Source organism: Silurus aristotelis, assembly GCF_946808225.1.
Source record: "Silurus aristotelis genome assembly, chromosome: 2".
Lineage (NCBI taxonomy): Eukaryota > Metazoa > Chordata > Actinopteri > Siluriformes > Siluridae > Silurus > Silurus aristotelis.
In genome coordinates this window covers 4545052-4572136 of record NC_139575.1, presented here as the reverse complement: position 1 = coordinate 4572136, position 27085 = coordinate 4545052, and the positions used below count along the sequence as shown (strand labels likewise).

At 40.2% G+C, this 27085-nt stretch overlaps 1 protein-coding gene across 3 annotated transcripts in view; it reads left to right on the top strand.

Moving 5' to 3' along the window:
* Nucleotides 1–27085, top strand: part of col7a1 (collagen, type VII, alpha 1) — a 134076-nt gene that overhangs the window by 41668 nt on the left and 65323 nt on the right. For all 3 annotated transcript variants that reach the window (XR_014536885.1, XM_083562324.1, XM_083562325.1), the window contains exons 14-34: nt 797–925; nt 1169–1294; nt 2942–3088; nt 3860–3994; nt 4285–4551; nt 4654–4797; nt 5327–5455; nt 6536–6682; nt 6765–6890; nt 7418–7564; nt 7696–7815; nt 7899–8048; nt 14455–14591; nt 14735–14861; nt 14947–15090; nt 17673–17848; nt 21507–21536; nt 21678–21704; nt 23893–23937; nt 24062–24157; nt 25999–26070. Coding sequence is in view for 2 of the 3 variants with exons in the window: in XM_083562324.1 (XP_083418450.1) it covers nt 797–925; nt 1169–1294; nt 2942–3088; nt 3860–3994; nt 4285–4551; nt 4654–4797; nt 5327–5455; nt 6536–6682; nt 6765–6890; nt 7418–7564; nt 7696–7815; nt 7899–8048; nt 14455–14591; nt 14735–14861; nt 14947–15090; nt 17673–17848; nt 21507–21536; nt 21678–21704; nt 23893–23937; nt 24062–24157; nt 25999–26070 (2621 nt within the window). In the remaining variant the exon portion in view is untranslated. The remainder of the gene's footprint in view (nt 1–796; nt 926–1168; nt 1295–2941; nt 3089–3859; nt 3995–4284; nt 4552–4653; nt 4798–5326; nt 5456–6535; nt 6683–6764; nt 6891–7417; nt 7565–7695; nt 7816–7898; nt 8049–14454; nt 14592–14734; nt 14862–14946; nt 15091–17672; nt 17849–21506; nt 21537–21677; nt 21705–23892; nt 23938–24061; nt 24158–25998; nt 26071–27085) is intronic.

Genomic DNA, 27085 nt, shown 5'->3' with positions numbered 1-27085 from the left:
GTAACTTTGCACAGTTTTAAGGTTAGATTTACAATATTAAACTCTCTAAATTTCTTTCCACTGTCTCCATAAAATACATTTTTATTATAACAAATGATAAGAGTTCCATCTTATATATTTCAATTGCAATTTCTTTTCAGTCTTATAAAGAGGGAGAAATAAGTTTAAATAAGGTAAGTAAATAAAAAAATAAAAATAGTTTTGGTATTTAAATTTCCCCAAATAAACAACATCGCAATAATAAAAAAATATATAAAAAAAACTAACTATGCAAACAGTATCTTAAAAAAGAATACTGTGTAATAGTTTTTACAATATCGATATTCAAAACGATTTATCACCCAGGCCAATATCAGAGCAGAGCAATAATTCTTAGATGAAACAAGTTTGGGACAACCAGGACACAAGAGGGGTCTAATGATGGTCATTCTGGTTGAACTTTAGACATTATGTGTGTAGAACCTTCCTTGAAGGTGGTCATTCATCACTGCAACACTCCCCCCATCTAGGCTTTAGAGCATAACGACCAGGTGGAAACCTTTCCTCTGTGAAAGACACCTGAGATGTTAGTGATCTTTCACATGATTCTTACATCTCCATTGTATTATACAGATGGGAGATTACTGGGAATTTTTTTTGCCTTGAAGAACCAAAATGTGGGCGTGGCTTATCTGTCAATTCAGTCACAGTTGTGTTATTTACATGTATAAGCGTTTTTCAGTTATGGATTTTTTTTTTGGTCAATATTCACAATGAAGCAGGAGCTGAAATGATCCTTTTTCCTCTCTATTTACAGGCAGCAGGGTTCAAAGACAGACCTTTCCCCAGAGTACTACACAATATGAGATAACAGGTCTTCAGCCCAGTACCGATTACATCATAACTCTGTACACGCTGTACGATGGACGGGAGGAATCCACACCAGGTAAAAAAAAAACATTATTGATAATATTCCATTTTTGTATCTTTTAATTAGGAAGTGCAAGTTATTTAATGTAAAAATTGGTTAACGTTATATTATTTTCAGTGATATAATATTGCATCACTGAACAGAATCGCATTGCTAGTCAATTTTTACCCCTGATATCTAGTTTGTATTGAAACAAATATGCATGTGTATGTATTGTATTTGACACCAAGTTGCTGAATATGTGCATGTTATGTGTAGCGATACCTTTGGTTAATAAAGTCACCAACCTGCGAGTGGTGGAGACAAGAGGACGCATTGTACGGCTGGCGTGGACTGGAGTCGCCGGTGCGACGAAGTACAACATCCTTATTATCAACAAACAGTGTAAGAACTTTGGGGTTCACAAAAAAGTGGGATTAAGACAGACAGACAGACAGACAGACAGACAGACAGACAGACAGACAGACAGACAGACAGACAGACAGACAGATAGATAGATAGAGAGATAGATAGATAGATAGATAGATAGATAGATAGATAGATAGAGAGATAGACAGACAGACAGACAGACAGACAGACAGACAGACAGACAGACAGACAGATAGATAGATAGATAGATAGATAGATAGACTTGCAACATTATCATTATAGACTGTATACAAACAAAGATAATGCACAACATATATACAGGTATATAAAGGTAAGCGGAGATTCGCTATGATTTAGGGCTGAAACGATTCCCTGAGTAACTCTAGTAGTTCGATTACAAAATTATCTGCCTCGATGCTTCGTTTAGTACATTTAACTACTGTGTTTCCCCACGGACCATTATTACTGACGCACCACCTGGACCGCTCTAGGGTCTCATTTATAAACTTGGCGTACGCACAAAACTGGGCTGGCCAATCTGTGTTGCCAATTCCCCTTCTGTCCTTCTGTGTTTCTACGCTGTGTGCAAGCGGGGCTCAGGTGTGCACTTACTTCTGTCAAGTTTGTTTTTTTACAAACCACAACCTTGGCGTTGAAAGTGGCGTACGTATGTTTATGAATGAGACCCTTGAACAGGTAAACGCACAGAAGATGCTGCAGAATGAAAACAGTGAGATGTGAGGAGAAGATTCAGGTCAAAGAACACAACAGAATTTTCCAAAGTTTGGGATCATTTCAAACTAAAACATATAAAAAAAAAAATCTTACAGTGCATTTACCCTTTTCTTTACCTAATTAGAAATGTATATATATATATATATATATATATATTGTTATTTATGATTTGTTTTTATTGATATGTTTGTATTTGCATTTTGATGCAATTTGGCAATTAAATGCATTATAAATGCCAAACCCATGCTTGTAAAAAAATTATTAATTGTTATCCCCTCCAGGAATACATAAGAAATATTCTGCTGGTCACATGACCACTGAACTAAAATCCCCCCTGGAATTATCTAGAAATCTGTCCTGAACCAACCAAAGCAATTATCTGGAACATCGTAGTTACCAATCAGAAGTAACTGAATGGCAACCAAATGGAAAATTGATAGCAAGCACTTGGATACACTCTATTAAATATGAATTAAAGGTAGTTGTTTTTTATATTTAAATATTAATTTATTAGAAATTGTCTTAAAAAAAAATAAAAGAAAAATTACTTACATAAAAAAATCAAGCCTAAAAATGGTAAAAAACAAAACAAAAATGTTTAATAAAAATCCTAATTAATGACTATTCTATTGAAATAGATTTTAAAATTAATATCAATAATAAATTAAAATTGTTTAAATTATGAATGTGAATGTTTTATTAGCCAATGATCTTATATTTGTGATGTTTCTTGCTTTCGTATTTCTGTAAACATTTCTGTGTGTGTGTGTGTGTGTGTGTGTGTGTGTGTGTGTGTGTCTGTGTGTGTGTCTGTGTGTGTGTGTGTGTCTGTGTGTGTGTCTGTGTGTGTCTGTGTGTGTGTGTGTGTGTGTGTGTGTGTGTGTGTGTGTGTGTGTGTGTTTTGTTGCCATGTATCATTCTCTCCAGCTGGGTCGGAGGTGAAACGTTCCGTTTATGGAAATCAGACGACGTTTGACCTTGTTAACCTTGTAGGAGGTGTATCTTATACTGTGAGAGTGGCTGCCTTGGTGGGCTACACTGAGGGACATCCCACTGCCATCACCATCACACCAGGTGTGTGTGTGTGTGTGTGTGTGTGTGTGTGTGTGTGTGTGTGTGTGTGTATATATATATATATGTGTTTTTTCTTGTCTGTCTGCTTGTGTGTCTTCAGTCATGTAACATTACAGAGGGTAAACAGGATAAAACCCTAAATAAATAAACATCTGGCCTAGAGTTTTCCGTCTTCTGCTTTTCGTTAACTTTTAAATCTGAAAAAAATCTCTGCCTCAGTCTTTATTCTAATAATGGCTGTATGTTAAGGTTTTTTTTTTTTTCAGAGGACAGAAAATCTGTGCTGCTACACAAGCTGCACATTAACTACACTAAAATCTATCCAAGTTTCATTTTCAGTGTGCTTGTGGAGATTCCTTCGGCCGTAAAAGTGTTAGTAAAGTCAGATACCGATGTTTTTGAGGCGAGGAGGCCTGGGATGCATTTATTACAAGAAAGGTTACAGCAAGGAAATGCTCCCATACATGCGATTTGAATGATGCGGGAGGCTTTTCGAGCTCTTCTGCTTCTCCGCTCTCTTTTGTTGACTAATTAACATGTCCAGTTCACGTGAAAACATGACTGTTCTGTGTAGTTACAAAATTATTTATCAGATTTTTTAAAAAAAAGGAAAAACAACTGCCTTTTGCTCTGTGATCTTTAAATAATGAAACGAAATTAGCAATTACTGTATTTAAAGATTTGCATACAGCAGGTTTTGAAACATTGATGGATCACTTGATGAATGAATAATCAATAATTGGTTTTCTGCTTGCTGTGTTTCTATGTCAGAGTTTACATCAGCACAAGTTCCAGACAAGGTGAAGAACCTGCGTCTTGTGAATGTGAACAGTCGGCGGATCAGGATTGGATGGGATGCTATCAGTGAGGCCACGGGTTACAGAGTCACCTGGAGACAAGGCAACAGTAAGTATGAAATCTATTTAATATCCAAAAAAAAGCACCACTTTGTCATGTTACAGAGAAATATCCAAGCAGCTTTACCTCAATGACACTGGAGACTCCTTCTATAAATCTTCTCATTGGAAAATGTATTTAAAGGAGGACATTAAGGACATTCCTAATGGCCACAGCAAGATTACTGTCTCCCAGTGAGAAGATCTCTCTCTCTCTCTTTCTCTCTCTCTCTCTCTCTCTCTCTCTCTCTCTCTCTCTCTCTCTCTCTCTCTCTCTCTGTCTTTCTTTCTCTCATTCAGGTCAAGAGCAGTTCCAGGAACTTGGTGCAGGAATCACTTCCTACACTATAGAGCGACTACAACCTGACGAATCTGTGGTTGTGGGTGTGGCCGCTTTGATTAATGGTCAGATCGGGGACGTGGTGACACTCTCCACCAGGACAAACGGCCACATTGGGACAGTCACAGGTTTGCAGATTACTGACATTGGTTCCACGTGGATTCGCGTATCCTGGGATTCAGTATCCAGAGCAACCGGATACAAAATCACCTGGCGGCGAAATGACGGTAGGCAGGAAATCAGGTCATAATGTTAAATTTGTAGCAGATTAATTTATTTAAGCCTGAAGACCGGATGTGACTGAAGTGATCTGTCTTTTTCCCCTGCAGGAACGGAAGACTTTCAGACGGTACATTCTGATGTCAGGTCCTACACCATCAGTGGGCTACAGCAAAGCTCTGCCTACAGAATATCTGTCTCTGCCCTGGCAGGCTCTCGTGAGGGACCAGCAGCCACTCAGAACATTCAGACTGGTACAAACACACACTCATCTCTAATTAAAGATCACAGTAGAAGATCTTCTTCTTTCGTCTTCTCCCATTAGGGGGCGCCACAGCGGATTATCCGTCTCCATACCCCCCTGTCCTCTACATCTGCTTCTTTCAAACCAACTACCTGCATGTCTTCCCTCACCACACCCATAAACCTTTTCCTTGGTCTTCCTCTTTTCCTCCTTCCTGGTGGCTCCAACCTCAGCATTCTCCTTTTATGCCTCATGTCCCTCCTCTGCACATGTCCAAACCATCTCAATTAAACCTCTCACCTTGTCTTCAAAGCGTCCTACATGTGCGGTGCCACCTATGAACGCATTCCGAATCCTTTCCATCCTCATAACTCCAGATAAAAATCGCATAGTCTTGGCCATCTCCAGCTCCACCTACTGTCTTTTTGTCTTTAGACTTACAACATAGCGGATCTCACCACATTCTTCACTCGTTTCTTCACCTCTCTAACACTGTCACGGATAGACCAGGCGTTACACACTTTGCTTTATTCCTTCAGTTACAGACGAAGTCGTGGTCGGACCTGTTACAAAATTACAGCACGAGGCTCGAGGAGAAGTGGTGAGGATCACCTGGGTTGGAGTTCAGGGCGCAACAGCATACAGGGTGATCTGGAAGAGATCTGACGGTGAGAATCACAAAATTAGGGCCTTCTTACAATGTAGATGATCCACTCACATAATATGTTTCCACTTCACTCAGAGGTTCCACCTGAACATTAATGTGTGTGATGTAAAGGTTTCCCATTTGAGATTTTTCAAAAATTTGAATAGAAACTGGTTGATAAAGCAGCAATATGTGTTTATTCATGCACTTAAGGTCTCAGACTCTCTGTTGTTTATAGGGGCAGATCTAGCGGGGTGGCACAGGGTGTCAATTTCCATTCTAATAAAAAGCATTGCCACCACATCTGCTACTCCAGGACCGGTATCCCAATGTATAAAATATGTTTCCTTGACCGAATTTTTAGCAAAGACACGTGATGACAATAAAAAAAACATATACCCGTAAATAATGCCAAGAAATCCCATCTTTCCATTAGAGCATAGTCCAAACAAACGACTCTTATTAACTGCTTAATGAATCAAACACATTCAATGCAACCAGTCTGATTACTGATCACAAACAAATTATTCTATTTGGCTTTTTTAACTATTTGAAGCATTTGTATAAATAAATATAAATATATAAATTAAGCTTAAGTCTAAACTACTTTCAATGTTGTTTAGTAGCTTGAATATTCAGGATCGTATGTTTCAATTCATGTATAATTAATTAGTGATTAACTACAGTGATGTTAATTAAAATGAACAAAATGAAAAATCAGTGAATTAATCAATATTATGTATGTTCGAGACATTTTTTTCGCTTTTATAAAATATATTCTATAACAATAATCTTTTAATAATAATAATTGTTAATCTTAACAATATCCGACATTTGCGTCAATTTTTTCACAATCAATTCTAAGTAATAATCAATCATTCATATAATTAATAAGTAATAATTGTTTGTTTGTTTGATGTATTAATTATTTGATTTATTATATTTAATATTTTATTAAAGCTGGATCTTATTGTCACAAACTATTGTGACAAACTGTATATAATGTGTTTCGGTCAGAAAAAAGCACAAGGACTTTCTGCGTGTACTTGAATCAGTTCTGATTGTTATTGATGTGATGTGTGTGTCTGTGTATGTACTGTAGGTGGACAGGAACAGTCTCAGCTGGTTGGTGGAAATATAACATCAGTGGATCTGAGGCAACTTGAAGGTGGAGCTCAGTATGATGTTCAGGTTGTGGCTCTGGTCCAGAATAGAGAAGGACCCCCTGTTTCTGTCAAGGTCACTACAGGTCAGTGTGTGTACATAACCATACCTGCAACAAACCTAAAAAAAAATAAAGCATTTTGATGACGTGTGTGTTTGTGTTCCAGGACCCCTGTATGATGAACGACCAAAGGATGTGCATGTTGAGCAGTTATCTTTAGGATCACTGCGTATATCTTGGAGAGCAGTGAGAGGAGCCGATGGATACCGAATCTACTGGAGATCCTCACAAGGTATACAAGTGTGCATTTACATTCACAGCAGAAAAACAACAAGGTACACTATATGGAGGTGCTGGATATTTGGACACCAAGGTACTGGGACATTTTCCAGCCATACGTGGTTCTCTCAACAACTGTTACCATGATCCAATTCAATCTTGGGGCCCTTGAGCAAGGCCCTTAACCCTCTGTGCTTTAGTGGTGCTGTAACATGGCTGAGCCTGCATTCTAACTGCTGGGAAATGTGAAGAAAGAATTTCACAAGCATAAAAGCACCGTTTCTTTTATTTCTACAACAATACCTGACTTCACTAACACCCTAGTAGCACAAATCTTCACAAACACTCTCCAGAATTTAGTGGAACATCTTCTCAGAAGAGTGGAGCGTATTATGATTAAATGGGGACTAAAAGCACATTCCACGCTTATGAACAGGTGTCCACAAACTATTGTCCTTCATATAGTCTACAGTATATCAGGAATATTTTCACCCCACTGGCAAGTTCTCCAGTTCACCATGCGTGCTTTTCTCTTCTTAGGCGAAAGTGAGACGAGTCGTCTGATAGGCCGAGACTTGACTTCGTACACGCTGGAAGGACTCCGCCCCGGTCTGACTTACACCATCCGATTGGCTGCTGTGTTGAGTGGAAGAGAAGGTCCACATTATGTTATCTCACAGTCTACTGGTATTGAGTACAAACAGAAACACACATTTTACAGGTCACTCCTCAGACTTTACTCTCAGTTCCTTACTTAATAAACTTGTGTGTGTGTGTGTGTGTGTGTGTGTGTGTGCCTTTACACATCACTCTGTCAGCTCCACAGTCATCTGTAACGAACTTCAGGGTAGTAGACGTTACCCAGAATTCCGTATTGCTGGCATGGAACCCCGCACCAGGTGCCACCAGATACACACTTCGTTGGCAGGATGAAAGAGGTGCGACACACTTTTTCCAAACACATCTAAATTGTGTTGGAGTGTGTATGCAACAAGCGTTTGTTGTTGTTTTTTTTTTCTAGATTCAGGTAGCATCCAGACGCTCAATCTGCCTGAAACGACCAGCTCGTTTCGTGTGACGAACCTGAGACTGGGTCGCCTGTACCGGTTCACTGTACAGCCCATCTTCTACGATTCTCCTGGGCTCGAGGCTGATGTGGAAGAGCGCACAGGTTAGACGGTTTAATTCTGACCTTCTGTGTGTTCCTCTTCAGGTTCTTGTTGCAATGGAGTTACACTTTTTTGTGCAAGAGGCAGTGGTAAGGTAATACACAGCTCTTTGGCTGCTGAATGGGAGAATGTAAGTTCAAGTCCCAACACTGCAAAGCTGCCATTTCTGGGCGCCTTTAACAAGACCCTCAACCATCTATAACTCAGTAGTATAAAAAAACTTTCTTTCGGCTTCTCCCGTTAGGGGGCGCCACAGCGGATCCTCCGCATGTTTGATTTGGCACATGTTTTTACGCTGGATGCCCTTCCTAACGCAACCCTCCCCAATTTATCCGGGCTTGGGACCGGCACTGAGAGTGGCTGGGGTTGGTTCCCTGACCGGGGATCGAACCCGGACCGCAGCACTGAGAGCTCAGTTGTATAAATGAGATAATTGTAAGTTGCTCTTGATAAATTCTGTTGCCAAATGCTGTGACTGTAATGGTATGTACAGTCCAAATACTCAAATGAGGGAACAGAATCATTAAGCAGAACAGAAAGTCTAAATAAAGAAAGTGTTAAAGAATCAATTACATTTTATTTCTATAATGTGTTTCACAATTCTTCATTGTCTTAAAGCAGCTTAACAGAATGTAAGAATTATAGAACAAAATTCACGTATATTCCCGTGCTAAAAGGGAACCCATACTCATCTGGGTGGCACCAAGAGTGTGATTATAAACCAATAAAACATTACAAACATTGGAGAGTGAGAAATATCATGAGCACCGGAGTGTGTGATTATGAGTAATGACCTTTCAACAATCTTATGCAGTCACTTGGAGTTGTGGAACCAGAAGCTCCTGAGATGTTGAAAATACATTATATTGGATAACGGAATTCAACCCAAATTTATTTGTATGGCTCTTTTAACAATGGACATAGTCTTAAAGCAGCTCAAAACCCCTGAGGGAGAAACCCGAGAGGAACCAGACTCCAAAGGAAACCCATCCTTATCTGGGTGACACCAAAATGTTCATTCATTTATAGTTCCATCATTCCTGAGGTTGAATCCACTGTTCACTGATGGACACCTGAGCACAAAGCTCTTCATGGCATTTGTAGCCCTGAGCCGTTATAGCAGACTGTAAATATTAATTACAGCCCAAATCCATCTTCATAGTTCTTTAACCCTCCACAGTAGGGCTGGTAAGATTCAACTAATTCGCATCAGTGCATCGGCTTTAAAGTTAATGATGTGACGCCTCAATTTTGTATCAAAGTTGGGATTTGCATCGTTTTAAACATATTTGCATCGGTAAAAAACTATTTATTTATATATAATTATTAGTAGATGTGCTATGCTTTATTATTTAGAAAGTGACCCATAATTTGTGTCCAATATTTTATATGTGATTTCTCCTCATTAAACTGTTTCTCACGTGCGTTCTCTCAGCACCACTGCTGCTACGTGAATTGAATACAGATTAACATGGCAGAGGTAGAGCTGCATCTTCCTGGAGACACAACGGGAAAACAACTGGTGTCTGGTGTTATTTAATCTTTTTTTTTTTTTTTTTTTTACTACAAAGGCGTGAAAGGGGCCATACGTTGGAATTCAGAAGGCACTTAAGTAAATTGATGATTTGCTGTCTGTCTGAACCAAAGAAATAAAATTGTACCATTGAAAAGCATCCCATATATTCCATTGTGTTGAATCGAATCGAAATCGTGGGAAACAGTGGTGAATCGGATCGTATTGGTAGCCGCTTCATATGTATCTTTAATGTATCGTTTTTTTAATGATACATTGAGATATGAATCGCATCGGCATCAGTTATAGAGATGCACATCGCTAATCCACAATAATTTTATGGATCTGTCGGCTGTTCATATGGAAACATTCTTAGTTGCAATGTGTGGTCTCCAACTGAAGAGAACTCCATCCAGCGTGAAGGCATGAGGATGAATCAGGCAGTTCTGATAGAAGAAACAAGAGTATTGATGTAGCATGTAATTAAAAACAGGAGCAAGTAAACAGGACACATGAGGAAGACAACTGATGACAGGATATGGCAGGAGGCTAGATGTTGATTAGACAAAGACGTGGCAAAGTAACAGACACATGACACCATGGAGGATCGCTCCTCCTTGAACGGCCATTTTAGATGTAATGCCATGTAATGAGTTTGGAGCGGAAACATATGTGGACACTTCACACTTCATTGGATACCAACCAAACCTGAGCATGCCCAGAATCAATCCTTATAATTACCCTGAAAAGTAATTATTGTGAATAAGAAACGTGGAAAGTTGTGTGACCCATTGCATTTGCAGTTATAGTAACCTCCACTCTTCTGGGAAAATGATGTACTTGTGGAGATTTGTGTGAGATTCATTCAGCCACAAGAGTGTTAGTAAAGTCAGGTACTGATGTAGGTGAAGTGAGGAGGCCGGGACTGCAGTCAGCATGAAAAATCCATCCCAAAGATGTTGAGATCAGAGCTCTATAGCAGGAGATCTTTCACCCCAACCCACATAAAGCACGTCATTTTTTTTGCCTGTTCCCATTAGGGGTCGCCACAGCGGATCATCTGTCTCCATACCCCCCTGCCTCTTTCACACCAACCACCAGCATGTCTTTCCTCGCCACATCCATATACCTTCTCCTTGGTCTTCCAGCTTTTCCTCCTTCCTGGTGGCTCCATCCTCAGCATTCTCCTACTGATATACCCCATGTCCCTCCTCTGCACATGTCCCAACCATCTCAATCCTATCCAACGTCAACACTCCCAATAAACAGCTCAGCATCTTCAGCTCTGCTACCTCCAGCTCCACTTCCTGTTTTTTTACTTAATGCCACTGTCTCTAATCCATACAACATCTCAGGTCTCACCACAGTCCTATAAACATTCCCTTTTACTCTTCTATCACAAATCACTCCTGCCACGTTTTTTCCTTCTCTTTCCCATAACTTAATTGTGTGACTGATCAACTTAATTCCCCTGTAGTTACTGCAGGTCTGCACATCTCCCTTATTCTTTAAAGATCAGTACCAGCACACTCCTTCTCCATTCCTCAGGCATCTTCCCACCTTCCAGAATCTTGTTAAACAATCTGGTTAAAAACGCCACTGCATCTCTCCTAAACATCTCCATGCTTCTACTGGTATGTCATCTGGTCCAACCGACTTTCCATTCTTCATCCTCTTAATCACTGCTCTCACTTTCTCCTTACTAATCCTATCCAATTCCTGCTTCACCAACTCCACACCATCCAACCTTCTCTCTCTCTCTCATTTTCTTCATTAATCAGATGCTCAAAATACTCCCTCCATCTTCTCAACACACTCTCCTCACTAGTCAACACATTTCCATCTCCATCCTTTATTGCTCTAATTATTGCTCTATTGCAGCACATCCTTCCCAGCTCGGTCCCTCTGCCTGGACAATCTGTACAAATCCTTTTCTGCTGCCGCATCTCCTTGTACTCCTGTCTACTTTTCTCATCACTCTGTCGATCCAAATCCTGTTTCTCCAACCTCCTTCTCCTGATGCTCTCCTGCACTTCCTCATTCCACCACCACGTCTCTTTGTCTTGCTTTCTATTTCCAGATGTCACATCAAGTACTTTTCTAGCTGCCTCCCTCATCACTCCTGCAGTAGTTGCTCAATCATCCAGCACCTCTTCACCACCTTCAAACCCCTGTCTGACCTCTTCCCTGAATTATACACTACACTCTTCCTCCTTCAGTTTCCACCATCTTATTCTTCTTTCAGTCCTCACTAAACCTCCTCTTCTTCTTCACCTCCAAAACCATACTACAGACCACCATCTGATGCTGTCTAGCTACACTGTCCCCTGCCATCACCTTACAGTCTCCAATCTCCTTCAGGTTGCATCTCCTACATAGAACATAGTCCACCTGTGTGCACCTTCCTCCACTTTTATACGTCACCCTATGATCCACCTTTTTTTTTTTTTTTTAATAAGTGTCATCACTGCCATTTCCATCTTTTTAGCAAAATCTACCACCATCTGCCCTTCCACATTCCTCTCCTTAAGACCATACCTACCATCACTTCATCATCACCTCTGTTCCCTTCACCTACATGCCCATTAAAGTCTGCCCCAATCACCAATCTTTTATTCCTAGGTACACCTTCTACCACTTCATTCAACTCACTCCAGAATTTTTCCTTCTCCTCCATCTCACAGCCCACTTGTGGAGCATAAGCACTGATGACATTTATCACCATCCCTTCAACTTCCACCTTCACGATCATCACCCTATCAGAAACTCTCTTCACCTCCACTACATTCTTACTGTACTCTTCCTTCAGAATCACCCCTACACCATTTCTCTCTCCATCCACACCATGATACAACAGTTTAAACACCTCCAATGTTCCTGGTCTTACTCTCTTTCCACTTGGTCTCCTGAACACACAACATCTCTACCTTTCTCCTCTCCATCATATCAGCTACCCCTCTCCCTTTACCAGTCATAGTACCAACATTTAATGTACCAACCTGAACCTCCACTTCTCCTACACTTCTCCTTTTCCTGCAGTCTCTGTAGACGTCTTCCTCCTCTCCTTCTCCTCCTTCAGCCAACAGTAGCTCAATTTACACGGGTACCCTGTTGGCTAACGATACCTGTGGTGGTTGTTTGGTAACCCGGGCCTCGACCGATCCGGTATGAAATTCTGATTCGTGATCTGCATTTTTAATTTTAATTTTGCTTTTGATTTGGTTTTACGCTGGATGCCCTTTCTAACGCATCTCTCCTCATTTATCAGGGCTTGGAACCAGCACTACTGCACTGGCTTGTGCAACACTAATGGCTGGGTTGCATAGAATATTTTATACTTTTATTATTTCGATTATGCAAATGATCTCCTGTGTACAGTAATTTCTATGCTAATTTGTTATTTTTTTAATCTATTTCCTCGATTAATTTATAACCTTACTCCTGATATTAATAAACAAATATCAAATAGAAAATTACTCAACACTTTCTGGCCAATCAGAATCCAGCATTAAAGAGTGCAGTGGAGTAATAGAAATCAGGAACTGACAGAATAGATCGTTTTATTGTTTATCAAAGTTGTTCAAGGTTTCTTAGAATAAGAATAAGTCAAATTTGGTATACTGGAATAACTACAGGGTGGCGCAAGGAAACGGTATATTTTGGATCTTGGAGCCATTAGTTATAATGGAAAAGTGCAGAGGTGCACAATGAGCGTTCACTGTAAAGCCTTTTTTAAAAGTGGTGATAGTGTGAGTGCTGCATCATTACCAGTTTCCCATTTGATCATGTAATTACAACATGGGTCATTCCGAAGAAACAAGTTTAGCCCTAAAAGAAATAAAAATAAAACTGAGAGGGTGCTACATAGAGTGCACATGGAAAGTATTCACAGCCCTTTATTTTTTTCCACATTTTATGTTAAAACTTCATTTCCAAAATGGATTCAATTCATTATTGTCCTCAAAATTCTACAAACAAAACTGCATAATGACAACGTGTAAGAAGTTTGTTTAAAAAAATTGAAAAAGTTACAAATTTATTAAAAATAAAAAATGAAAAAAATTCACATGTACAGTCAGGTGCCTCCTGTTTCCACTGATCTTTCTTGAGATGTTTCTACAACTTTATTAGAGAATTTTCCACCTGTGGTAAATAAAGTTGATGGGACATGATTTGTAAAGGCACATACCTGTCTATAGAATGTCCCACAGTTAACAGTGCATGTCAGAGCACAAACCAAGCCTTGACGTCCAAGGAATTGTCTGTAGACCCCTGAGACAGGATTGTATCAAGGCACAGATCTGGGGAAGGGGACAGAAACATTTCTTTAGCATTGAAGGTCCCAATGAGCATAGTGACCTCCATCCCTACAGTGAATCATGGTGGTGGTAGCATCATGCTGTGGGGATGTTTTTCAGTGTCAGGAACTGGGAGACTGAAATGAATTTAGCAAAATACTAAGACATTCTTGAAGAAAACCTGCTGAAGAGCACTCTGGACCTCAGACTGGGGTGACAGTTGATCTCCCAACAGGACAACAACCCTAAGCACAGGCAAGATAACAAAGGAGTGGCTCTATGACGACTCTGTGAAGGTCCTTCAGTGGCCCAGCCAGAGGCCAGATTTGAACCCGATTAAACGTTTCTGGAGAGATCTGAAAGTGGCTGTGAACCAACGCTCTCCATTAAACCTAATAGAGCGCAAGAGGTTCTGCAAAGAAGAATTGGAGAAACTACCCAAAAATAGGTGTTGACTTAAAGGTTTAATAGGGTGTAATTGGGGTTTTGTTTGTAGGATTTTGTGGAAAATATTGAATGTAATCTATTTTGGAATAAGGCTGTAACATAACAAAATGTGCTTTAGAGTTGTTGAATGATCCCCTTGTTGTTTTTCAGTGTGTGTGGATGGGCGTTTGGACGTGGTGTTCCTGGTCCCCGCCACTCGTGATCGCTCTGCTTTAGAGGAACCCGTTTTGTCCCTGCTTGCAAGTGCAGCTGGATCTCTGCCCTCCATCGGAGTCCGAGACTCACAGGTTGGTCTGTTAGCATGCAGCTTGAGAAGTAACTACCAGCAGCCAATCAGAATCAAATATTTATACAGACAAACAACATAGTGCATGTTACTGTTAGGTACACTGTTCTGTTTACTGCTGTATCTCCTGCTTTCTTTTTCCAGGTGTCTGTAGTGGTCTACGGCTATGAGCCTAAAGCGCGATTCCTTCTCAGTCGGCATAGCAACAGCGATACCCTTCTCAGGGAGATTGTCTCCATCCCATTTACCGAACAATCAGGAAATAACATAGGTGTGTGTGCGAGGAGAAAAATACGTATACACTTTTATTTTTGTGTTGTTTTTAACTTCTTGTTTTTTGTTTTGTGTGTCTTTAGGTCAGGCTTTGTCGTACACAAAACAGTTTGTGCTTAGAGAGAGTGCGGGTCGAAGATCTGGTTTTCCTGGCGTGGTCGTTATCATTGCTGATAGGAAATCTGAAGATGATATCCGCCGCCTTGTGACTGAACTTAAAGGGACGGGTGAGCCACATTTCTTAGCATTTCTCAACATTTCTTAACAACCACAGGTCTGGTCTTTGCTAACATTAGATAAGTAAGTTCTAGGCTCTAGAGGCGGTTTCTTGGATCTTCAAAAAACAGGCTGTCGTTGTCTGGCTTAAATATGGAATCGTGCAATCGTTACAGCAATGTGCATTCATTAATAGTTAGTTTATACAGTGAGGAAAATAAGTATTTGAACACCCTGCTATTTTGCAAGTTCTCCCACTTAGAAATCATGGAGGGGTCTGAAATTGTCATCGTAGGTGCATGTCCACTGTGAGAGACATAATCTAAAAAAAAAATCCAGAAATCACAATGTATGATTTTTAAACTATTTATTTCTATGATAAAGCTGCAAATAAGTATTTGAACACCTGTCTATTAGCTAGAATTCTGACCCTCAAAGACCTGTTAGTCTGCCTTTAAAATGTCCACCTCCACTACATTTATTATCCTAAATTACATGCACCTGTTTGAGGTCGTTAGCTGCATAAAGACACCTGTCCACCCCATACAATCAGTAAGAATCCAACTACTAACATGGCCAAGACCAAAGAGCTGTCCAAAGACACTAGAGACAAAATTGTACACCTCCACAAGGCTGGAAAGGGCTACGGGGAAATTGCCAAGCAGCTTGGTGAAAAAAGGTCCACTGTTGGAGCAATCATTAGAAAATGGAAGAAGCTAAACATGACTGTCAATCTCCCTCAGACTGGGGCTCCATGCAAGATCTCACCTCGTGGGGTCTTAATGATCCTTAGGAAGGTGAGAAATCAGCCCAGAACTACACAGGAGGAGCTGGTCAATGACCTGAAAAGAGCTGGGACCACCGTTTCCAAGGTTACTGTTGGTAATACACTAAGACGTCATGGTTTGAAATCATGCATGGCACGGAAGGTTCCCCTGCTTAAACCAGCACATGTCCAGGCACGTCTTAAGTTTGCCAATGACCATTTGGATGATCCAGAGGAGTCATGGGAGAAAGTCATGTGGTCAGATGAGACCAAAATAGAACTTTTGGGTCATAATTCCACTAAACGTGTTTGGAGGAAGAAGAATGATGAGTACCATCCCAAGAACACCATCCCTACTGTAAAGCATGGGGGTGGTAGCATCATGCTTTGGGGGTGTTTTTCTGCACATGGGACAGGGCGACTTCACTGTATTAAGGAGAGGATGACCGGGGCCATGTATTGCGAGGTTTTGGGGAACAACCTCCTTCCCTCAGTTAGAGCATTGAAGATGGGTCGAGGCTGGGTCTTCCAACATGACAATGACCCGAAGCACACAGCCAGGATAACCAAGGAGTGGCTCTGTAAGAAGCATATCAAGGTTCTGGCGTGGCCTAGCCAGTCTCCAGACCTAAACCCAATAGAGAATCTTTGGAGGGAGCTCAAACTCCGTGTTTCTCAGCGACAGGCCAGAAACCTGACTGATCTAGAGAAGATCTGTGTGGAGGAGTGGGCCAAAATCCCTCCTGCAGTGTGTGCAAACCTGGTGAAAAACTACAGGAAACATTTGACCTCTGTAATTGCAAACAAAGGCTACTGTACAAAATATTAACATTGACTTTCTCAGGTGTTCAAATACTTATTTGCAGCTGTATCATACAAATAAATAGTTTAAAAAAATCATACATTGTGATTTCTGGATTTTTTTTTTTTAGATTATGTCTCTCACAGTGGACATGCACCTACGATGACAATTTCAGACCCCTCCATGATTTCTAAGTGGGAGAACTTGCAAAATAGCAGGGTGTTCAAATACTTATTTTCCTCACTGAAGTTAAGAGAGTTCAAAGTGTTTAAACAGTTTTCCAAGTTTTGGGATCAAAGGAATAACTAATTGGTGAAAAGATTGGAATATGAATTGAAAATGTATATGTGTGTGTGTGTGTGTGTGTTATATATATACACAGTGGTACCTTGACCTACGAGTGCATAAATATACAAGTTTTCTGAGGTACGAGCGGTCACTCAGTCGATTTTTTGCTTTGTTACACAAGCAATAAATTGAGGTACGAGCTCGAGACGCCGCTGCTAGATGGCGAAGCAAAGCCAGAAAGCGAAAAATTGTGACGAAAATTAAGATAAGCAAAAAAGAAAAAGTAAAAAATTTTAGGGATACGTAGTGTACAGTAGTGATAGTGAAAAAACAAGTTTTCCCTCCCCCTCCACCTTGTGATTAAATGGTTGTTCAAATCCAGGCACCAGTTTCTCAGTTCTATAAATAAAATTGTAAGTTATCCTGGATAATGTCATCTCCCAAATCCCATAAATGCAAATGTAATACGAACATAGTAAGAAAACGTAAAATCTGCCATTAATGTAAATGTAATAGGGACTTAGTAAGAAAATGTAAATTCAACTACCATCGAGAGGGGTTTATTCCCAGAGGTGTAAATCTCAGCTCTTTTACATAATGCTATACAACAGTTATGTAATATTTTATATCGTTTTATTAAGATATAAAGTTTTATATTCAATACCGTGATTAAGGTCTTCTCGTCATTTGAATTTGTCCATTGCACTCGTGTGTAATACTCTGTTTTTGTGTCTCAGGTGTCGCCGTGCTGGCTGTCGGAGTCGGGCGAGCAAACACGGAGGAGCTACTGCTGGCGGTTACAGACAGCAGCCCTCAGAATCTGCTGCAGGCTCGGGATGCAGAAGATCTCTATAGGCTCCAGGCTGATCTTGCTGATCTGCTCTGTGGCCTTGCAAGAGGAACTGTTGTACTGGTTAGACACAATCTGTATTCATCCACTACATTTATCCCTCCGTGCTGAAGAGAATAATAAAAGAACAGCTTTCCTATTAAACTATAAGGCAATATTATGAAGAGTAGGGAGCAGACTGAGATGAAGGCTGGAGAAGTGGATGTAGGAGCAAGACAGAGTACAGGTGCAGTAATGAGGAGGGCAGTGGAGTGGTGCAGTTGCAAGGAGTCGAGGTCAAGTCAAGTCAAGTTTATTTGTATAGCGCTTTTCACAACAGACATTGTCTCAAAGCAGCTTTACAGAAAACAACAGTGAAGGTGAATGGTGTGCGTTTGTCCCTGATGAGCAGCCGTGGCGACAGTGGCAAGGAAAAACTCCCTTAGATGATATGAGGAAGAAACCTTGAGAGGAACCAGACTCAAAGGGGAACCCATCCTCATATGGGTGACATCAAAAGTTTGGTCATAAATCTTTCAACAATACAGAACAATTTGTGATCATCATAGATCCAGCATCAGCTTCTCCATGCCAGGGCCTTTAAACACTCGGCATCTACTTCTCCATGATCATCCATAGGTCCATAATCTTCACGAGGTGGGACGTGACTGGAGCTGGCCAAACCTCAGGAAGCCTCGGGATGGGGAGAGAAAGAGAAGCAGTGGAGAGGAATTAGCGTAGCTGCTGTTCATGATATTAACAGCACAAGTTGATAATGTGCATGTGATCAGATGTTCTGGAGCACAAGGTTATGATGTGATGTGTGTGATGTGTGTTATGTGTAGGCTTTGCTAAAAAGATATGTTTTTAATCTGCACTTAAACTGGGAGAGTGTATCTGAACCCCGAACACTGTCAGGAAGACTATTCCAGAGTTTAGGAGCTAAATGTGAAAATGCTCTACCGCCTTTAGTGGACTTTGCTATTCTAGGAACTACTAGAAGCCCAGAGTTTTGAGATCTCAGGGAGCGTGACGGATTGTAGCGTGTTAAGAGACTGAATAGATACATGGGAGCCAAACCATTTAGTGCTTTATAAGTGAGTAGCAGTAGTTTGTAGTCTATTCGAAACTTAATAGGAAGCCAATGTAGGGACAATAAGATTGGGGTTATATGATCGTATTTTCTTGACCTAGTAAGAACTCTTGCTGCTGCATTCTGAACTAACTGAAGCTTGTTTATTAATGATGCAGGACATCCACCTAGTAATGCATTACAGTAGTCTATTCTAGAGGTCATAAACGCATGGACGAGCTTCTCTGCATCAGATATAGATAACATATTTCTTAGCTTAGAAATATTTCTAAGGTGAAAGAAGGCTGTTTTTGTAACTTGATTGATGTGATTTTTAAAAGATAAGTTGCTGTCTAAAATAACTCCCAGGTCTTTTACCGTTGAACTAGTAGTTACAGAACAACCGTCTAAATGCAGGCTGAGATGCTGGAGCTTCTGTGTACTATTTTTTGGGCCGATGAGCAAAATCTCCGTTTTATCAGGATTTAATAGCAGAAAGTTATGGGTCATCCAATCTCTTATTTCTTCAACACACTCAGTTATGCGAGCTAATAGTTATGAGTTATGCGAGGTGGTGAAGATAAATGAGTTTAAGTACCTGAGGTCAACTGTACAAAGTATTAGAGAGTGTGTTAGAGACGTGAAGAAAAGAGTATTGATGTATCAGTTAATTAATAGATGTTGAATGGTTGCATTACTGCCTGATGTGATTTTATGACAGATTTTATATCGACAAACTTTCTAGTTTCTCTTCCTGATTTCGTATTTTTTTGCATGTTTGTCACACTTTAACCTTTCAGATCATCAAACTAATTTAAATATTAGTAAAAGATAACAAACATGAACACAACATGCAGTTTTTAAATGAAGGTTTTTATTACTGAGGAAAAACAAAATCCAAATCTACATGGCCCCTGTTAAAACTGTGGTTTATCACACCTGAGTTCAATTTCTCTCACCACACCCAGGCCTGAATACTGCCACACCTGTTCACAATCAAGAAGTCTTTTAAATAGGACCTGCCTGACAAAGTGAAGTAGACCAAAAGATCCTTCTAAAGCTAGACAGCATGCCGAGATCCAAATAAATTCAGAAACAAATGAGAAAGAAAGAAAGTAATTAAGATCAATCAGACTGAAAGAAGTTATAAAGACATTTCTGAAGCTTTGGGACTCCAGTAAACCACAATGAGAGCCATTATTCACAAATACCAAAAACATGGAACAGTGGAGAACCTTCCCAGGAGTGGCCGGCCGACCAAAATTACCCCAAGAGCACAGCAACGACTCATCCAAGAGGTCACAAAAGACCCCACAACAACATCCAAAGAACTGCAGGCCTCACTTGCCTCAGTTAAGGTCAGTGTTCAGGACTCCACCATAAGAAAGACACTGGGCAAAAATGGTCTTCATGGCAGAGTTCCAAGACGAAAACTGCTGCTGAGCAAAACGAACATAAAGATTCATTTCAGATTTGTCAGAAAACATCTTGATGATCCCCAAGACTTTTGGAAAAATACTCTGTGGACTGACGAGACAAAAGTTGAACTTTTTGGAAGGTGTGTGTCTCATTACTTCTGGCGTAAAAGTAACATTGCAGTTCAGAAAAAGAACATCATACCAACAGTATAATATGGTGGTGGTAGTGTGATGGTCTGGGGCTGTTTTGTTTCTTCAGGACCTGGAAGATTGCTGAAGGAGAATATCCGGACTGTTCGTGACCTCAAGCTAAAGCGATTTTGGGTTCTGCAGCAGGACAATGATCCAAAACACACCAGCAAGTCCAACTCTAAATGGCTGAAGAAAAACAAAATGAAGATTTTGGAGTGGCCTAGTCGAAGTCCTGACCTGAATTCTACTGAGATGCTGTGGCATGACCTTAAAAAGGCGGTTCATGTTTAAAAACCCTCCAATGTGGCTAAATTACAACAATTTTGCATAGATGAGTGGAGCAAAATTTCTCCACAGCGCTGTAACAGACTTCCTGCAAATGCTTGATTGCAGTTGTTGCTGCTAAGGGCGGTCCAACCAGTTATTCAGTTTAGGGGGCAAACACTTTTTCACACAGGGCCATGTAGTGTCGGATTTTGTGTCCCCTCGATAATAAAAACCTCATTTAAAAACTGCATGTTGTGTTTCACTTGTGTTATTTTTTACTAATATTTATATTAGTTTGATGATCTGAAACATTAAAGTGTGACAAACATGCAAAAAAAAATACGAAATCAGCACTTTTTCACACAATAAATACAAAAGAGAAAAACAACAATAATAATAGTAGTTACACTCTCAAACATACAAATTGCACTAGTAATATTGCACAGTTTCAAAAAAAGTATTAACAGTGAGCATTATAGTGACCGGTTCACTGGGAGCAGCTCCGATTGTAAAGTCTAATAGCAGCCGGAAAGAAAAGACCTTCAGTATCTAGAAAACAAAATATGGAAAATTGCAGTAAAAAGGTGTATTGATCCTGAATGTACCCACTTACCAGGCGATAAGTAAATAAGGTAGAGCTGCTGAATGAGCTGAAATGTGAGGTGAGAAAATGTGAGAATTAGACTGATGACCTGTGGTGTTTCCCACAATGCACTTCACCAGGAGTCTAAATGATATAGTGAAGACCAAACACAAATAAATCATTTGCTTTTTTTTCTGTATTTTTGTATAGGGTTCTGGTTGTACTGTTCAGTGCCCTCCGGTAAGTGACCACACACACACACACACACACACACACACACACACATTTACACTCATTTACACTCATTTACACTCATTATCACAAGTAATGAAGTTTCATGTATCCTGTTGTGATCATTGTCCCTTTCTTTTTTTTTTCAAGGGTCAGAAAGGGGAACTAGGACAAAAGGTAATGTGTGTAACATGTATTAATGTGAGTCTTTGTTGCAGTGTTGATCAGACATATACTCAATGTCCACTTTATTAGGAACACTGTACTAATACGGACAGCTGTTTTTTCATGTTGCTTTCAAAACAGCCTCAAATGTTGTGTTGAAATTTGCTAACTGTTGAGATGATTGAAATCTCAAATTACACCAAATTCCAGTTTTGGAAGTCTACTGGATTCAGATCAGGAACTCATTGTTATTACCATTTCAGAAAGCTTCGTGACATGGTGCTTTTTTATTAGAAGAGGAGTAAATTGTGGTTATAAAAAGATGCACATGCTCATTGAATTCAATAAATTTTTTATTTGATTTGTTTTTAGCTGTTCATATTTTTATTTCAGCTTTACAGAGATGCAAAGGTTTACTACATGTTTGTTCCATATAATTATAAGTTTATCCTAAATGAGTGAACCAGTGGCGAAGAAGAACCTCATCCTCATCATCATTCATTACAGTTTCATCATTGTTACGGTGAACTGATGGATGATTAAATGCAGAACTGTTCATGCAAAAACATTCCTGAGTCGTTGTAGTCGACTGTTTGTATTATTACAGTCCAAATCCATACTCATAGTTTTGGAGTTGCTCAGGAACTTTATAGATCTTTAGGCTGTTGAGGTGGAACCATCCCCAGTTGCACAGAGTGGTCAATAAATGATGAGAACTACATTACATCCAGGGGTAGTGCATCGGGATTAACCGGGCAGGTTCGAAGAGAAGAACGGACAGGAACCCTGGTTACTGGTTCCTTTAGAAGATCATCAACAAAATGTAAACATGCTGTGGTGTTCAAGCAATGATTGGTATTTAATGTACCAAGTAAACCTTCTCCACACCATTACACATTCTCTGCCAGCCTGGATTATTACCACAAGGCAGATTGGGTCCATGGGTTTTGTGCACATTGCAAACTTCTCTTCTTGTTTTTTGATGCTGACAGGAGTAGAATGTGGCATAGGTTTCTGCTCCTGTAGCTCATCCATCTCAAGGTCTGCTGTGTTTCACCATCTGCTCACTGCAATTGTACAGAGAGGTTATCTGAGTTAGCCTTTTTGTCAGTGTAATCAGTCTGACCGTTCTCTGTTAAGAAAATATCTATTCTATTAGCAAGTTTTTTGACTTGCAAAAATGATGTTTAGAGGATGTCTTTTCTTTTTGTGTAACATTCTGTAGTGTGTAAAATTCCCAGAGTGGCTCGTCAGGCTCTATCTATCATGCCAAGGTCAAAACCACACAGGACACTATTTTCCCCCATTCTCAGTAGAGAACGAGCGATAGTGGATTTTACAGATACCGATATTCAAAGCGTGCAAACTTAGCCATCCAGCAACGTGCACTACCTGGAAAAACTATCAGTATGGATTTTTGCTGATAGCGGATAGTTCCTGCAATCAACTATCGGTGACAATTAATCGGCAAAAATCCCGATTCTGTAGGTACTCAAGATTAACATGAGATTGGCCGAAACTGTGCATTATGTGACCAGTTAACGCTAGTACTGAATAAGGGCCTTAAAAAGCACCCAGAGGTGTGATTTTAGTACCAGCTGTACCACTTCCGCTATTTCATTTGCTAAAACATCACAAGGACACGTCACATTCGCCAGTCCAACTGAACACAGGATTTCCCCTAGTGTTGCAATACTCCGGGAATTTGCACGACTGGACGATTTCCAGGGGAATTAATGGGAATATATTTTGGAATGAACAAAAATAATGGGAATTAACTGTGAATATACAAAATAGCAGGTTGGTCTATAACAAGGAACTTAATTAAATCATGCAGGATAATCTTGTTTAAAACAACCAGATTTAATCCAATTTCAGTTAAAATTTCTACCCTGCATGTCTATCAGTCAGCCTCTAATTTTGCTGTGAACATTACTAGAAGTTCCTGACTAGAATCTGCACGTGCTATTATGCACGTCTGCCATCTGACTGGCTGATTAGGTAACTGCAGGGATGACTGTGTGTACAGGTGTTCCTAATAAAATGCTCAGTGAGTTGTGTGAGTATGTCAATGGCAATATGGCAGTAAATATCTAGTAGAACTCACCATCAACATTTCGCCTGAGTAGAAGTGTTTTAACCAGGCAGATTTTAATATTGTTATAAAAATGACATTCAATTTATTCCACAAATTGTTCAGGGTGAGAGAGGCAGTGATGGAGTGCCTGGGAGGAAAGGAGAGCCTGTAAGTTATCCAGATATATCCATTTTTCTCAGACTCTTTTTAGCCTTCGTGATTGTAATGTGTGTGTGTGTGTGTGTGTGTGTGTGTGTGTGTGTGTATGTGTGTGTGTGTGTGTGTGTGTCAGGGTCGTGACGGCACACCTGGGCGTGAGGGCACCAGGGGACCCGAGGGACCCGCTGGCCCTCCAGGACCATCGTTTAGAGGAGAAAAAGGAGAAAGTGTGAGTATCTGTGTGTAGATTGTTCACGGTTCTCATATTACCTTTACATTTACTCTGACACACCTTTTAAAGGGGGAGTGGAAAAGCATGGGAGTTAAAATGAGAGAAATTAATCACTGACAGGGTGCTTATACTTCTTATACTTTTTAAAGTAAAAAGCAGAACATTATCCATTTATTGTTATATTGCATAGTGAGGTTGTGCATAGGTTGTGGTATAAGTTGTTGCCATTACAAAACATATACTGCATTAGATGCATCCTGTTATGCAGGCTGGCGTCGGGAAACGGGAAATTTTTGAAGGAGTTGGCGACTCTGGGGTGTCAGTTTGTAACCAGTGGGAGCTCGTTTCTAAACCCCTTGGCTGTAAGCATCCTTTTAAAAGAATGGTGAAAGTGTAAGCGCTGCACAAAGGGAATTTCAGCGTCATTACCAGTTCGGACGTCACAATCGTGTCCCGTCTGCTTATTTCGAGTTCAGCTTTAAAAAAAAAAAAAAAACGTTCCCAGATGATGTTGAACTGCCCGCACACAAGAGAATTTTCAGGCTCTGCCCATCTGTGTTGAGCCGTTTCTACAAAATAATGCACCCATGTTGCAATCGCAGGAGCAGACGGGACAAAATTCCCTTTTCACATCACTATCCTGTATAAGGAACGCTAAGGGGTTTGCCGACGCCCCCAGAGTTACCAAATTCTAGTTCTAAAATTTCCCGTTTCCCTGCGTCATCCTGTGGAAAAAGAAACTCTCACCTTCTGACCAATTAGAATCAAGAACTCGAAGGAAATGCAGTATTAACTAGATTTTCCATCCAAAACACATCATATTAGACCGTTTGTAATTTGTAGTGTGGACCTTTTGGTCAACGTTATAAAGCTCTATAGATTAGAAAATTGACAAGAGAAAATTAGCAAAAACAGCGTCCATGAAAAATTACAGCCACAAAATGGCGGCAATATACTAACGTGCTTGAAATTTCTTTATGTACATGATGTGCGCTAATAAATGAGAATGTGCATGCACGTGTTTTTGGAGGTTTTTTACACAACAGCGTTGCCGCGATTTGTTTGATGAAGTCATGCTATAAAAATACATACAGTACATGTTTATCTGTCAGGAATCCACCTGCCACGCCCCCTTCAGCCCCCTTCAGCGTGTTAGGTGTTTTCTCGGCCGCTTTCTCTGAAGCTCCCGGCTTCAATCGCGCACATATGGTGCTCGTTTATCATCATCACCAGCTCCTATTTGAACTTCCACACTCTCACTGTCCGTTATTGGTGGTATATGTTGGTTCACGGCGGTCGTTGTTATCGCGCATGCGTATCCCGGTACGTGTCTTCCCACCGACACTCTCTCACCGGCTGCTCTTTTCTTCCCAAAGCGCATCCCGGATTCCCCCCCGATCCTGCCGGTGTTCATTCTATGCTTTTGCTGCTCATCCCACGTTCTCCCGTGTGCTGTTCAGCGCCGCGCTTCTACTTTCGCCTCCCGTTCATCGCATAACATTTAACAACAAAAGGCATATGTGCACTAACTAACAGCAGAGATTCACCAGTATACAATACAACACCTGGAGCAGCTGGAAGGGTTGATTTTTCCGCCACTTCCGCGAGTTCTTCTGCGGCTGCACAGCGCGAGATAACCGACGTTAAATAGCAAATTTTCCCCCCTTGTGCTCGAGATATCAGGGTTCGGCGACATAAAAAAGTCGACATAACCGATAAAAAATGCTTAGACAAAGTGAGAATTTGGCGGTTCCACTTCAAAAACGTCGACTTAATAGGGTTGTCGAGGTAACCGAGGTCATGATAACCAGGTTCCACTGTATTTATTTGTTCGACAGGGAGTTCCAGGTTTGCAGGGGAATCCCGGACTTCCTGGTCGCCCAGGAAACCCCGGCGCTGCAGGACCTACTGTGAGTAACAGCTTCACAGATGATCATGATTAAACAGAAAGTTTTATTAAATATTATGTTTTTTCACTTCGGTCTCCTGCTTATTTTATGCATCAGTTAATAAAAATACATATTAAAGGAAATTTTGTCTGTCTGCTTTTTAATCTGCCTGTCTGTTTTTGTCTGTATGTCTGTATAACTTTCTGTATGTTTGTCTGTATGTCTCTTCATCTGACTATATGCCTGTCTGTATGTCTCTTTTTCAGTCTGTCTCTCTTTGTCTTTCTGTCTCTACGTCTTCATCATTTACTGTATGTCTCTTTTTGTTTCTGTCTGGTTTTTGTCTGTATGCATGTTTATCTGCATTCCTACTTCTCTTTTTGTCTGTCTGTCTGTCTGTCTGTCTGTCTGTCTGTCTGTCTGTCTGTCTGTCTGTCTGTCTGTCTGTCTGTTATTCTGCTTATATGTATTTTGAATATCTCTTTTTCTGCACGTCTGTCTGTCTTTCTTTTTACATATCTGTCTGTTTCCTTCATGCATATCTTTCTCTTTCTATATGCCACTTTGTCATTAGTATTTTTCTTACTGCATATCATTCAGTCTTACTATTTGAATATCTTACTTTATTGATGTCTGTCTGTCTCTCTTTCTGCATATCTTTTAGTCTTTCTTTTTCAATATTTTTTTCCTGCATGCCTGTATATCTCTCTTTTTCAGTGTCAGTTTGTATCTTTTTCTGTTTGCTTGTCTTTTTGTATGTATTTGTCTCTTTTTGTCTATATACGTGTTTTTTCTGTCTCTTTTTCTCTCTTTCTGTCAGTCCGTCTCTTTTTGCATGCAGTTTGTCTCTTATGTGTATTTTTGTCTTTCTTTCTGTCTGTCTGTCTGTCTGTCTGTCTGTCTTTTTACTATCTGTCTGTCTTTCTTTCTTCCTGCATCTCTTTTTCTGTTATTTTGCATATAAGTTTTTTATGAAAATCTCTCTGTCTTTCCTGCATTCCTTTCTCTTTTTGTCAGTCTGTCTTTTATTGTCTGT